The sequence below is a fragment of the Panicum virgatum genome, chromosome 1N (assembly GCF_016808335.1).
Source record: "Panicum virgatum strain AP13 chromosome 1N, P.virgatum_v5, whole genome shotgun sequence".
Taxonomy (NCBI): domain Eukaryota; kingdom Viridiplantae; phylum Streptophyta; class Magnoliopsida; order Poales; family Poaceae; genus Panicum; species Panicum virgatum.
This window is the reverse complement of record NC_053145.1, coordinates 47,107,966-47,123,563: the sequence shown is the minus strand read 5'-3', so window position 1 is coordinate 47,123,563 and position 15,598 is coordinate 47,107,966. Positions and strand designations below refer to the sequence as shown.

General features: G+C 44.5%; 2 protein-coding genes across 2 annotated transcripts; both read right to left on the bottom strand.

Annotated features, from left to right (window-relative positions):
- Nucleotides 1-2,984: 2,984 nt before the first annotated feature.
- Nucleotides 2,985-6,077, bottom strand: LOC120656199 (2-hydroxy-palmitic acid dioxygenase mpo1-like). Its single transcript, XM_039934232.1, has 4 exons — nucleotides 5,665-6,077; nucleotides 3,660-3,722; nucleotides 3,504-3,575; nucleotides 2,985-3,408 (listed from the first exon to the last, which is right to left on the bottom strand). The coding sequence occupies exons 1-4, from the start codon at nucleotides 5,983-5,985 to the stop codon at nucleotides 3,292-3,294; spliced, it is 573 nt and encodes a 190-aa protein (XP_039790166.1). The 5' UTR covers nucleotides 5,986-6,077; the 3' UTR covers nucleotides 2,985-3,291.
- Nucleotides 6,078-13,137: 7,060 nt separating this feature from the next.
- On the bottom strand, nucleotides 13,138-13,828 carry LOC120654126. The gene has a single exon (XM_039931689.1). It carries the CDS (start codon nucleotides 13,771-13,773, stop codon nucleotides 13,447-13,449), a length of 327 nt encoding a protein of 108 aa, XP_039787623.1. The 5' UTR covers nucleotides 13,774-13,828; the 3' UTR covers nucleotides 13,138-13,446.
- Nucleotides 13,829-15,598: the final 1,770 nt, after the last annotated feature.

Sequence of the window (15,598 nt, the reverse complement as noted above, 5' to 3'; positions counted from 1 at the left end):
CGCGAGTGCAGTACAGGCGCGGCGTTCATTCTCGGTGAACCAAATGGAGGCCAACGAGAGCCTGAGCTATTTTGCCAATGCTATCGCGCCGCGTATCCGCTGGGCGCAACCGCCTCCGTCATGCGGCAGACGCGTACACGCGCCTGGCTTTTTTTACTCGGCTCGCTCACTTGATGATATTCGTGGGCCCAACCGGTCATATGCGCATCACATGTGGAGGCTTCGTGGCGCCGTCATTCGTGGGCCTAACCGGTCATATGCGCATCACACATGGAGGCTTCATGGCGCCATTCTTGCCTCGCTAAAATTTCCCTCTTTCGTCGCTCAACATCACTCTTGCCGTCCCCTGCTCTTTGCGGACCTGCAGTGGCGGACGAGGGTAGATGTATGCTGCTATTGTTTGTTTCGATTTCTGAAATACATTTTTTCTATGCACGTGCTTCGCAAATACTAAAATTCCCAGGTACCAACTTAGATTTTATTTGGATCCAAATGCTAATAGGTGAAAATGCTAAACTTTAGCACTAGCTTCTCCAAACGGTGGTGGATGAGCTAAACTTTAGCCAACACTCAACTTTAATATGTGCATGAGTGTTAATATGTGCTAAAGTTTAACACTTTAGATCCTCCAAATAGACCCTTAGTCCACATATTTTTTTTTTTGTTCAGACCTACATCCTATTTATACGAGGTTGTTTGGATCCAAGTTAATATCTAAAAAATTCTAAACTTTAGCACTAGCTTCTCTTAACAAGAATCCCAATGGGATGAGCTAACCTTTAGTCAAGATCCAAAAAATTTGAAATTTAGCACCTAATTTAGGCAATTCAAACAGGTCCAATTCTACAACCCTGCATGCGCCAACATTATTCGTCGCCTTTATAGTTTGTACTGTTGTACTGCAGCAGTAAAGGCGCCATTAATTTATTATACTATGCTAACACTGATAAATAATAGCAGTAAAGTGCAGCGTTAGCGCGCCAACCATCCTAGTTAGGTTAGGTGCTACAATGGATATCTTGGTTTCTGTTGACTGAAACCAGATTTGACTGGACTGTCCTGCAATTGATTTTCCGCAGACGTATGCTTTTTTTCCTATGCAATCTTTTGAGAGAAGTAGAGGATCTTGCTGAGGGGAATATATTCATTTAGATTGTAAAGTACAACTCAGACACTCACCGATATGAACACAGATACACAAATCGAACATCTATAAACATCTTTGAAGACCGTGCCGACAAATCCTCAAGATTGACGAAGTCACCACATACGTCTTGCTATCAACGGGACGTCACCTACTATTAAATCTACCACTAAAAGCACAACGCCATTAAATTAGAATATTCGATCACATTGGGAGTCAAACCCAGGACTTGAATGATATTGAGGCTCTTATACCTACTAGACTATAGATATTGCTGCTCGATATCACACGCGTGACCTTGAGTGGACCTGTCACGGGCAGCCCACACGTGTTTTGGGTTTAAAATCGGCCCAACAAACCGACCTACATATGTGATCCAGTCGAATTTGTTGCTGGAACAATTATTTTTTGTTCAGAATAAATTTTTAATTGTTTCGACAAAAAAATTTATTTCTCAACCAACCAAAAAATATTCCGTAATAAAAAATTATTTCACTTTATATGATGATTTGACTGCCAACATTTGCCGTCTACGGCCCTTTCCCTGCTGAGCGGAATATGTGAGTGGGTTTGTATTCTGCAGTATGGCCCGCCATGCCAACTTGTCAAAGCTTCTATGGCCCATACAGCTATATAGTGGGCCGGGCCGAATTTGAGCCCAGATAACATCCGCACAACGAGGTTCGGCAATATTCCAATAGAAAAAAGTCATTTCTGTCTCCCTCAACTTTGGACCGAATTCGTTTTTCCTCCCTAGACCACAAAATCGGTTATTTAGACTCCTCGAACTTCCGAAACCGTTCGCGCGACCTCCTTTGAGCGGTTTCAGGGTGACGTGGCAGCAGTTTTCTTTTTTTCTTTTATATTTATTTTGACTGTATCTTTGAAAAATCATATTAAATTATAAAAAAAATCATAAAATAGAAAATCCAATTTTGTTGGACTCCACATGAGTAGATCTATGCAGTGAACATATTATATAGTATACTTTAGTATAATTTTTTTGCTGTAATTTTATATATATACTTTTCTATAATTAATTTATAGATACCGTTTTCGTTGTCTAATTATGGTGAAATTTTTATGGTGGGTTAATCATTATATGGTGGAGCTGTAATAAATATTTTATGATTATAGGATCATGTATGACTGAAATATAGATTTATCTAAGTTTATCTATTGATTCGTCTAAATTTATCTAAGTTTATATAGATAAATCTATATATCAGTCATACATGATCCCATAATTATAACATTTTTACTATAGCTCCACCATATAATGATTAGTCCACTATAAAATTTTTAACATAATTAGACAACGGAAACTGTATCTATAAATTAATTACAGAAATATATATATAGCAAAAAATTTATACTAAAGTATACCATATAATATGTTCACTGTGTAGATCTACTCATGTGGAGTCTATAAAATTGGATTTTCTATTTTATGATTTTTTTGTGATTTAATATGATTTTTCAAAGATTCAGTCAAAATAAATATAAAAGAAAAAGAGAAAACCGCTGCCACGTCACCCTGAAACCGCTCAAAGGAGGTCACACGAACGGTTTCAGAAGTTCGAGGAGTCTAAATAACTGGTTTTGTGGTCTAGAGAGGAAAAACGAGTTCGGTCCAAAGTTGAGGGAGACAGAAATGACTTTTTCCATTCCAATATGCAGTCAATCTATTCAATCCGCGTGCAGTGCACAAAAGCCCTAACCAGCTCGTCACGCGACTACTTGTTCACCAGAAGGTTGCTTGAATCGATGCTTGTGTGAAGCAACTAAGAGGATCCTTGCAAAACAGTTACGGTATGACGTTCCAAAAAAAAAAAAACAGTTACGGTATGACACAGCATTTTTCTTTTGAAGTGAAGTACTACAACACAACATTTGACAACAGCAGCAAAGTAATCTAGTGCCAAGCAAGCTCTGACCTAACATGCGCCACCACTAACATTTGAGTATACATATATTATTCAGTTTATCTCCAGTAAAATATACACAACAGAAAACTGAGTGTCCGCAACTTACAACATAAATAGCATCTGTATTCAGTAATCATCCCTGGTATAGGTTCATCCGATCCAGCAGGTCCATGTCGAGCAGGCAAGCCTAGAAATTGGTGCTGTCCAATCACGCACATCTCATGATGATTTCTTCGAATTCTTGTCCTCCCATTCCTTCCGAGCCTTCTCGATCATCTTGCTCACCTTGTCGTGGAAGCCAGGATATGGTTCGTACCCACCAAATGTGTGAAGAATCTGAAGCAAACAAGATTGTCGTGAGGTGATCTTGTTGTGACCTATCAAGCGAGGCAACAGGGCAGCCAAAAAACCACGGCGATGCAAAAGTTCACCTCTAGCAGCACAAAGAATGGAGCCATCAAGAAAGCCTGGACAAGATTGTCAAGGAGAGCAGGCGCTCGCTTCTGCAATGAAGATAAAGTTTGCAGGTCAATGGGTGTGATTACAAAATACATAGTGTCAAGGCTAATAGCATGACAGAGACTTGCCTCGAAAACTCCATGACCAATGAATTGCATAGTCCAACAGACCAACTGAGCCACCAATACAACCTTTAATAAAAAAATACATGTAAGAGTTAATGATTGAACCATAAGCCATAAAAGAAGTATCTTGCAACTACCTCAGTTCACACTGACAATATGAAAAACAGACAACAAGAGTTTCTATAATCATTTCACTTGTTAGCTCCAGGCAACTAGATTCCAAACATTGCATGCCTTATGTATTCAAAGTACAATGATATAAGATTTTGAAATTCTGATGTTACAAAAGAGGATCGCTGTGCAAGGAAAACACCTGCCTAGTCTAGCTTCTGAAATATGTAAGTTATAGCGACTTACTGTATTAAAAGAACTATTAACTTTTGGGAAGTAGACTTGAGAGTTAGTTTATTTAAACACAGTTTAGCATAGATAAGTAGACTTAAGAATTAGTTTATTTAAACACAGTTTAGCATAGATGTAGTCGAATGCCTTCCTGTTGATGCAGGTAAGTAACTAAATGCAGGCAATCAGTTTGTTAGAAGCACCATTAATGACCACTAATGGTGCAACAATTAGCAGCGGATGAAGTAAAATGCAATCTGCCCTTTTGTGGTTGTGGTTATACAAGAAGTTTAATATAAGGATTAAGGAATTGGCACATCAATAATGAGCAAGTTTGTTATATGATAAATATATAGATGTTCCCTGTCAGAACAATATATTTCTGTGATACAAAGTATGAAAAATATAAACCCTTTTAGCTAAAGGTATGATAGTTGAAGAGTCAAGTGACCAATAGTTTCATCTCTTGGGAGGAGTTTTATGAAGGAGAAGGACCACAATGAACTAAAAATTATTTATCCAGTATGATTTTGTCCTATTTCATGGTGAACATTATCGATCCGGACCTTTGAAGATCAGCAAAAGAGTGCCAAGCCAGTAACATGATGTTAGCAATGGGAGATGGCCCACAACCCTTTTCACAAATTGAAAGCAGCTTTCCAGAACTAATCAGCTAGGATACAATTCGATCTAGTTAGCATCTAGCAAATAATCTCCCGAACATGCTTATTTCTTCTCTAATAACGAAAAGCATTGCACACAACATGATCAACAAAACTACAAAAGCATTGATAATTAATTATGCTCTTAGCCTACCATCCAACAACAAACCAGAGCAGATTGCTAACAATCAATGATATCACCAACACATCTGCGCACAATTTATTTGACCATTACTTCACTCACAACAAAAACTAAATCATAGATGCTGCATATGGATATTGAGTAAACTCGGTCAATAAAAGATGGTCATTTTTCCCCTTGTTACCGTATCAACTATATAAAACTAAATACAACATACTAATAGTTCCCTATGACATCGTCATGTAAACAAGACAAACTCTGAAAGAAATTAGCATGCTATGCAAATGAAATTACCATGAGCCAAGTCGAGTGTTAATGAACTAAGAAAATTCATATAACAGAGCTAGGTCACAATTTCACAAAAGAAAATCCATCAAGAAACTCTGAGAGATAAATCTTTTACCACCTCAGAAGAAAAAAAAAAAGGAAAAAAGCTGATCAAGACTTCACACGTGAACCCCTCTCTAAAATCTGAACTGATAGACTCGTCAAATAGAAGGGCTACAGTAGCTAGTGTCATCCGAATATCCCTACTGCACCCAAAGAAGCGTCAGAATGTCATCCCAAAATCCCAAAGTGTAGTTACAGACTACGAGTACAGGACCAAACTAAGCACCGCCCAGTACTCACTAACACTAATGATGTAGATAATCTGAAAATTAATGCAATCTGCTCTTAATCAGATCGACAAACAATTCCCCCCCCCATGAGTACCAAATCAGCATACTAGTAGTAGAGAAATGATATAAATTGTCGCCGATTACGGGGGCAAGGCACATATACATCTCAATCCAAGCACCGGAAGACCTGACAAACCATGAGGACGACCTCAATTCAACGACCGATGCGAGAGAGCCCCTACCTTCCATCCGACGGAGAAGCCGAGGCGGGCGGCGAGGGCGCCGCTGGCGGCCCAGCAGAGGAAGCAGAGGAGGGCCCCGAGCGCGCCGGCGCGGCGGTCGAGGAGGAAGTAGTAGGTGCCGTAGACCGCGGCGGCGATGCCGGCGGCGTGCGCGAACGGGGCGGTGAGGTGGAGCAGCAGGAACGCGGTGAGGAGGATGGGCCAGACGAAGAGCTCGTGGATGCCCACGTTGACGGGGTTGCTGTGGTACGCGCCGTAGAAGGCGTAGTGCCTCTCCAGGTCCAGGAGGCCGCCCCCGCCGCCGCCGCTAGGCTTCGCCATGGCTCCCCTGACCCTTGGTTTGCTTGCTTGCCGGTGCCTTTGCTGGGTGGGTTTCTCGTTCCTGCGGGCCGTGGGGGCAAGGATGGCTTGGTTTGGCTTTAAGTTTGGGGATCCTCGTGACTTCGATGGTTGAGTACACACCATTCTGCGTGTGTTTAGATCCCACCCCGTAAACGCAAAAAAGCCGTAAACGCATTAAAGTGAAAAAGAATCTTGCTAATTTGAAGTACTAAATGAAGTCTATTTACAAAACTTTTTGCATGGTTGGGCTGTAAATCGCGAGACGCATCTAATGAGCCTACTTAATCCATGATTTGCAACAGTGATGCTACAGTAACCATCTGCTAATTATTAATTAATCATGGATTAATTAGCATCATTAGATTCGTCTCGCGATTTACAACTCATCTGTGCAAAAAGTTTTGTAAATAGACTTCATTTAGTACTTCAAATTGAGAGTTTACACCTTTTTGCGTTTTTGCAAAAAGGAACTAAACATGGCCTCTGTTTTTTTTTTGTTTGAAAAGGAGTATTGCAAAAATGTGACATTCATTCATCACATTTTATTTGGTGCAAAGCAACCCCTAAACTAAATTGGTGCATTTACCACCCTACCTTAATTAACCAATGTTTTGTCATATAATATTGGTTTAAGTCATGTAATCATCTTACTAATCATTGCCTAGCAACGTCTAATGTTAAGTCACTCGAATAAATTTTTTACAGAGTACCCAATTTAGAGGATTTAATTTTTTTTTCGAGTTTTATATCTTACTAAGTATATTACGTTGCTAAGCAGGGTTTAATGAAATAATTCTGTGGCATATAAACTTCCATTAAATCGCATTAAACCATTGTTAAATAAATGTAGGAATGATGATAAATGCACCAGTTTAGTTAGTTAGGGTTGATTTGCTCCAACTGAAACATGAGGATGAATACTTCAGGGATCAAAAAAGACACCTTTTCCTTTTTAATAAGATAGTATCATACAAGAGTTGTGTCCAATTTTTCCTCCCATATAAATTTCAAGACTCGCATTTGAGGAAACGGGCACCATGCGTTGGAGACGACACGGCATACGCGGTTGCGGAGGCAGGCAAGCAGACGCCGTGCAAAGGCGCCGAAGTCAGCCTTGGCATGTGTTTTCTTTTTCGTAGAGCAGAGCAGGAGTGGTGGCTCACCCTGCTAATGGGCTGAAATCCAAATTGTACCCACCTCAATCCATGCACAGCATAGATGACTAAATAATCCACCCCAACCTATTCATTGATGTGCATAATCCAAACCACACCAAACCGTAATTTTCTCTCACTCCACATCTAACCAAACCAACGCCATATCCATGGGTTCCACCCATTAAGAAACCATTTTAAATTAACGGTTTCACACTGCTCACGCCATGCTACTACAGGTCGTGCGGCCGGGAGTTGCCGAGACTCGATTCCAAACAATTACAGGCCACCAGAACACGGAGAGCTGAGTGAATATGGCCGCGTTGAATTATCAAGATAATTCCTCGGCGACTAGCATGCCTACTAGTAAAAATGACAGCCCCATCCTTTGGGCTTTGGGGATCAAGCAATATAACTGAATCAATAATATTGCGATCCCACAAAAGAAAGATGACTAGAGTCTCAGGCAGTCAGGCAACATTAAGCTTCAGGCAACATTCAGGATTTCTTCTCAACTCAACATCAGGACTGCAAAATAAGCAGCAGCCTTACAGAGATACACCAGTGTAACAATCAGCGCTTTCATCTAAAACTGTCACCAGACAGTCGGCAACTACTTAAAAATTGACAAAACAAAAAAGGCTCAGTACCATCATAGTACCAGTACTATTACTACCAATGACCTGCACCAAGAAATATGAATTATGATGAACACAATCCAAAACATACTAAAATTCTACCAATGACCTGCGCCCCTGGGAGAGCCTTCCAAGTTACAATCTGGTCGTCAGAAAACATGGGGAAGAAAATGTGGAACAACATTGACAAGAGCAAACATGCAAAGTTCACTACTTTTTCTTACTAGTGACACTTGCAACCACCTGTAGAAGTGACAGATGATTAAACGCTAGCTCAAACATTTTCAGTGACTGGATAACAGCTTGTAAACAACCTAGGGTGGAAAAGGTGACTGGTTTATTTAGGGTAAACACCACAATTCAGAACAGCATAAAATCCCATATGCAGGAGTTCCAGCAGAAGGAAAAGAAACTAGGATAATCAGAAGATAAAGCATAACAACTCATGCTTGTGATGCTGTACTATTAGTTCACATGCCTTTGTATTGTTGCCTGCATTATCTAAGGTTAAAGTAAGCACTTTCTCCCTTAAACCCCACTCGGTTAGGCTGCTTACAATAGCCTCTTCTAAAGCATAGCCGGTATGAGGATACTTGACTTCCTTCAAACTAATGATTTTCTTCTTAAACTTGAAATCAGCATCCACATAATGTGTAGTTATGACCATATATCCTAAGTTCTGAAGGGAAGTCCACATATCAGATGTGAAGCATACACGAGAGTCTAAGACTGAAAACTCATTGTGAAGATCTTGCTTCATCTTCTCATACATCTTGAGGCAATCATTACGAACGGTTTGGCGCCCTACACATTTCATTGTTGGTTGTAGAGTTTCCATCCATGGCTCGAAGTAAGGGTCTTCAAATTTATTGAATTCGATTTCAGCATGTATGACAAACCGAACCATGCGCTCACGACTTAAGATGGGGTCAAACACAAAGGTATCTAAAGATTTTTTCTTTATGGTGGCTAAAAAATTGTTTCTATCAGCATCCCCAATAGCCGGGCAAGTTGTAGCAATATGACTTCTAAGACTACTAGTGCCCGATTGAGCCCCAAGTCTCAGCCCACAATTAGGCCTGGGCATTCGGTTCTAACCGAACCGATCGGTTCGGTTCTTCGGTTCTTAAAGAAGTTCGATTCCTCAAAAACAGGAACCGTTCGGTTCTTTTCAAGATTAGGAACCGAAAAATTTCGGGTTCGGTTCTTTCGGTTCGGTTTCGGTTAAAACCGATGGAACCGAACTTAGTTGAGGACCCAGGAACGTGCACCGCCGGGCGCGCCACCACCGCCGCCTGGAGCCCTAGACTGCCGATGGGCGAGGACCTCGGCTGCCCGGCCGGCGGCCGTCGTGCGCCTGGCCTACCAGGGAGGCGCAACGCCGTCGCGACCCGCGCGCCGGCTGGCCGCATGCCCCGCTAGAGGCCGCTGGGGAGGGCGGGGCCGCGGGCCCGCGGCCGGGAACGGGCCGCGGTGGCGGTCAGGGAGGTGCCGCGGCGGCGGGCGGGGAGGGCGAGGCGGGATCCGGTCGTCGTCGCTGCCGCTGCGCCTGCCGGGGGGAGCCGCCGCCGCGCGTCGGTCGCGTCTGCCGGGGGGGAGCCGCCGCCGCGCGCTGGTCGCGCCTGCAGCCTGCACCGGCGCAGGGGGCTGGGGCTAGGGCCGGCGACCGGCGGCCATGGGGCGGGCAGGGACGGTGGCCAGGGGGCGGGAGCCGGAGGGCGGCCGGCGCGTGCTCGGCTGCTTGCCAAGGGTGGGGCTGAGGGCGGTGGCCGGCGGTGGGCGCGGGCGGGAAGCGAGGGGGCAGGGGGGAGATGGTGCGCCTCCGTGCCGTGGTCGGGGTCGGGGCCTCGGGCTCGGTCCTCGGGCGGAGTGGAGGCGCCGGTGGCGGACCGGCGGACGGCGGTGGCGGGGCTGGTGGGATGCGGCCTTGCGGGAGTGGAGGCGGCGGGAGCACGGGGCTGGGGGATGAGGGAGTGGAGAGGCTGTCGGTGGAGGCTGAGGGGGTCTGCTAGAGCTAGGGTTCAAGATGGGCTGTTCTACATCTTGGGCTGCTATTGGGCTATTGGGCTTTTGGTTGGGCTACGGTTAGTTCGGTTAACCGAGCCCAAGAACCGAACTAACCGGTCTATTTCGGTTCCGCAGAATCAGGAACCGAACTAGGAACCGAAATTCTCGGTTTCGGTTCTTTCGGTTCCGGTTCCCGGTTCTTTCGGTTCGGTTTTCAGTTAAATTTGCCCACCCCGACCCACAATACTTGCAAACTGCCTTCCAAACGTCATCTACCATCACCAAATCCTGCTCAAAGTATTTCCGTACCTTTGATCTCCTAACACGTGGTTGAGATGAATCATGCCCATCATCGGTTCCAAAGCTATCAGTTGTGTGGGATGTGCTTGCAGACATTTTTGAGGTAATAACAATGAATCTGCACAAGCAAGCAATGGCTGGATCAGTTAAAATACTCATGAATAAAACCAGAAACAAATGTCACCGACTTGTGCCTAATTAGCCAAATGTGCCTGTGTAAATATGATTAGCCAATTGTGCCTAATTTGTCGTGGGGGAGGGCAACTATCCCAATGTCTGCAGCAGCTCCCATTTCATTTTTCCTTAGAATAAACTGGAGCCAAGTTTCTTCTTGGAGAGTAGAAGAATCTGCTGCCTTTAGAACCTAACTCTTTTGTTGATAAAGCTAAACTTAATTCAATGTTTGATCAGAAGAGGCGAGTATCTTTTTCTTTTAACTTGTTTTGTAAAGATTTTGCATTATCGGAGCAAATGTTGAAGGCTGAACTGACTTGCACATGAGCTTGGATCTGATGAGCCTGACAAAATAGACAGCTCCCTTTCAAAATTTGATGATGGTCCTTTCTTCCTAGATCAATTCAGTCTGGTAAATTTGCAGAACTATTTTTGGCCACTCCTTCTAGCTGTTTGAATAAGAAAATCAAAGTACTAATGGTGTTTGAGATTTTGGCCACTCCTTCATCGACGGATTTCAGATATTTCATTAACTTATTTTAACAGGGTGTCCTGACACCAGAACAATGTACTGCAGAAACTGAACAAGATGGACGCATATATGCAGACAAAGCAGGACCCTGAAGTGCCGCTTGCTCTCACAAAGAAGAAGTTTGGGGTATGAATTAACTGAACAAGATGGATGCATAAGAAATTTGGACCCTAACCCTTCTCGCACGAGCACCCAAATCGGAGGAACCACCACCAGCCATGGGCGGCGGCAACGGACAGAAGTCCAAGATGGCCCGCGAGAGGAATGCCGAGAAGAATAAGGCGTCCAAATCGTCTTGTTTCGGGGGCTTCTGCTCGATTCCTTGTAGGCAGCCAGCTCGAGGCCAACAAGAAGGCCATGAACAACTAGAGGGAGGGCCGTACACACCGGCGGAGGCGTGGCAGCGGCGAGAACCGGCGACCGCGAGGCGTGGCGGAGGTGGCGGGAACCGGCGATGCGTGGCGACGGCGGCTCCGTGTCCACGAGCGTGGTGGCGGCCAGCGGGTGCTGGGAGGCGTGGCGGCGGCGGCCAATGGAGGCGTGGCTGCGGCGGGCCGGCGAGGCGTGGTGGCAGCGGGTCGGCGAGGCTTGCTGATGGCGACGGTGGCTGGTGGAGGCGTGGCGCCGGCGAGGCACCCGCGACCGCCTGGCGTCGTGGCGGCCGAGGGTGGTGGAGTCGCAGACTCGCAGGATAGGTCTGGCCGTCCGTGGCAGGTCGCAGGATAGGGTTTACCGTGGATGTCTAACCGTTTTCAATTCATAGTCTTGATCCATTTAGAACCAAATCATTTAGGCCCAATCCAAAGCAGGCCGAACTATTTATTCCAGCATCCAACTCAAACCAAATCAATTAATATGATGTGCCCATTTAAAACCAACCAAAACAAGTCCAGAGCAAATCCAATCCACTAAAATCACTCTGGCCCAAACCATTTGCAAGGTTGAGTGGTGGCGCTGCCGAGGCAGGCGGCTCGCCGCCTCGCCCAGTAGAGGAGCGCCGTTACTGGGGTTCAGACTCCGACGGTGACGTTCGTCCCTGTATCCCTGCGCGTCGCAACCGTTTCCCGCAACCGAGGGTCACGGACTCACGGATCGCCGGCGCCGGTGTCCGTTGACGGAGTCGTGCCGCGTCGTGGGCTTCATGGGTCTTCACAGGCGCGCGTGGGCCGTTCCTCATCTAGAATTGGACGTCCGTGTGAGGCCTATGATGGAAGCTGCTAGTTTGTAGTATTTTATGGTAGGTATAAATAATGCACGTTTCCAATCTCAAAAAAAAATGCATGTTTCCTATATATAAAAAAGGATAATAATGCGCGTGCTCATGGGTTCGTCTGCGCAGATAAGCGTGACTCACCACCTATCATATCGTTAGAACCGATGATTAATCTTCTTGCGGCAGTTGGGTACAGAGCCAGCCAATCGGGGTTTGAACCTTATGTAAGAAGATACCTCCCTCAGATATTATATTCAGAGAGAGAGGTAGAGTTTGTTTGAATGGATTAAGGCCGTGTTTAGATGTTTTGCAAAAAAATTTTGCGATGGAATCTTGCTAATTTGAAGTACTAAATGAAGTCTATTTATAAAACTTTTTGTACAGATGGGTTGTAAATTGCGAGACGAATCTAATGATGCTAATTAATCCATAATTAATTAATAATTAGCGGATGGTTACTGTAGTATCACTGTTGCAAATTATGGATTAAGTAGACTCATTAGATTCGTCTCGCGATTTACAGCCCATCCATGCAAAAAGTTTTGTAGATAGACTTCATTTAGTACTCCATGTATGTGTCGAAACATTCGATGTGACGTTTTTCTTGCGTTTACAGGTTTATGGGGTGGGAACTAAACAGGGCCTAAAGTTGAATGCTAAGCTATAGCATCTATTAGCACTCATAGTTTCTTCTAAAGTTTTTGAGTTTTAACTAAAATTGAGCCCCCCATTAGTATTTCTGTTTGGATATGCTAATGTTAGAGGTTAGTCCTTTGAGGGCGCATTTGGATCCAAACAATCGCCTATTACACTATAATTAAAAAAACAAGAGATACGCCTAACACGTGTTGCAGCCCCCCGAGCGGTCGGCTTTCATGGTATCTTTTGTATTCTATGTGATACACATGATCATTGGCCCCCTTATGTATTTTTACACGTAACAGTTGAGTGAAGTCCTTTTCTTTCCTTAAAGTAGTTATTTTCCACGCTGATTACGTGTCTACATATCACATTGACCACTGTTCTCCGTTATGTAATTTTACACGTAGCAATCATCCGTCCAGCAATTTCACACCGTCCCTTGTGTAATTAGCTGAGAAACAGGCAACAGACTTTTAGTTTTTTTTACCATGCAATCTATTCATATTTCCCGTAAAACTTTGCGGGATGATATTACAATTTCAGACACCACACGTACGTACGACGTCGTCAGGGAAATATTTTCAAGCCGGACCCTTTTTCTATAGTATGGTTTCAAAAAGGAAAAAAGGATCCCTTTTCTGGTTCTCGCTAATTCGGAAGGTGTTTATTGTTTAATTTGAGCTAGTAAGCCATAGGATTTGCAACAAAACCATGGCAAGCATCCAGCAAATACCCTTTATCCTTCTCCATCCAAGGGAGATGGCGCGCAAATCCTGACGATCATTTCGAACACACGATTCCTGCTCCACCGCAGCCTGCCATCACGCGCCGAGTAGTGGCGCGAGGGAGCGGCCCAGCGGAAGAGGAAGACCGCGAGCGTGGCTGCCGCGTGGTGCGGTCGATGAGGAGGCAGTAGGCGCCGTAGAGGCCCCCGCAGGCGGCGGCGGCGTGCCGGAACGGGGCGACGAGATGGAGGAGCAGGGCGACGGCGAGGAAGACGACAACGCGGGCGGCCACGCCGACGCGGTCACTGCAGTGGCAGGCGCCGTCGTAGAAGAAGAGCACGTCGTCCGTCTCCAGGTCGAGGAGGTGGCTGCGAGGCGCCATGGCTTCGAGGAAGTTCGATGGCGAGTGGAAGAAAGCTGATCGTGTGGTTCTTGGATGCGGCGCTCTCGTGGTGTCAGCAGCGGACTGATACTTTGCATTTTATAGGAGGGGCCGATGACAGAGCCCAGACGTTAACTTTTGTCACGTGGAATGAAATGTTTCACGTGAGAAAAAATGATGGGTATATTTTGAGTCGACTCTTGGCGAGTAAAAAAAGCTATCAGCCCCCATTTGTCAGCTTCCTGGTCACGTGTCCTTCACCAAAACCGATACGTAACCGCAGAACTCTTTAATCATCTAAACAGAACTACTCAGTTTTTCATTCATTTGCAGCAGGATTCGGTTTGATGCATCGGCTCGCTGATGTAGTGATGTGTAGCTTCCTTCTACTCTGATGCATCGACACGCCCCTGATGAAGCCCGCTTCCAAGTTGAACGCTGAGTCGCTGCGAGATTATGAACACTGTTGGAGCTTGACCCAACGAATATTGTAGCTATTTCAAATAAAATCTCAAAAGCCTATGTAAGCATGAGGAAGTTGAGAAATGCTACAAACTTTTTAGTCCCACATTACTAATGGAAGTTGAGGATGACCAACTTAAATAGTGAGACTATTTTTGCTTCAGCAAGCCATATATGTGGAAAGAGAAAGGAAATCTCACATACATGTGCTTGCTTTGACAGTTTTATTTTTTGTGATCCTACACAGGACAGGGCGAATAATATTTTTTTGGTAGCGACTGCTCAAGAATTTCATCACGGCACGTCATTCGTCCAAGTCGGCTGCTATGGTGTATCACTGTCTGCAACACCGTATGCTGCACTCCGTCCGCAGAACCGTCTTCATCCCATCAGCACGTTCGTGTTCCCGACGGCACCTGCTCCGTACGTGCACTGTTACATAATCCAGTTCTTAATCATGTTTTTTAAATTCATGATTATGCTATGTCTTGTTGTTAGTACGATTGAGTTGTTTATGTTAGATCTTATCATATTCATGATTTATTTATTTTGGAATTTAATCATGCATATGCCTAATTATTTAACATCCATGCATGTTCAAAGGACGATCCAAGCCTGGGAGCAAATTAAACCATCGAAGAATCCCTCAACGAACAAGACGTGGAACAAAATGCATTTCACGTGGAAGATAAATGGACAGATCAGACTCGCTACTCACATACATGCCACTTATTATAACCTATCATTATCCGCAGTAGCATGGTGATGATTGAGGTGATAAGCAACACATGGGCATCGTTACATTTTGTAGATAAAGCGCCCCCATGTTTAGCCTATTGGAGGGTGCTATTTATTGAGCAGATGAGCTCTGGTAAGTGCAAACTTTTTGGATTATCGGTTTTGCAAGGAAAATAAAGATTATTAGTGGCAGTTGAAAGGAGTCCGGACAAAACTTAGAAGGTTCCATTTGAATTGTTTCGGAAAAAGGGTATTTATATACTATGTTATACACGGCTACAAAAGTTACCACTTTCGTTTATCCGGATATTGCCACAAGAATTCCCAACCCTTCAATGGTGTTGTTCTTTTTATGGAAATGCTAGTGGACGGGAGTTCGACCTAAGTAGAAAAATTGGACGCTGCAGTGTACCACATCTTCCATCCACATCATACATGACTCTAGAGTTTAGAAACTAGAAATGGTAGGCCCTACTGATTCCTTGTCTCTTGTTCCTCCAGCTCAGTTAGGTCCTATTGATACCTTATCTCTACTTCCTCCAGCTTAATTAGGTAGGCAGTGTGTGGTTCCGGAACGAGTTGAGATGGAGTCATTCCGCCCAGTGTTTGGTTTATGAGCATGGGG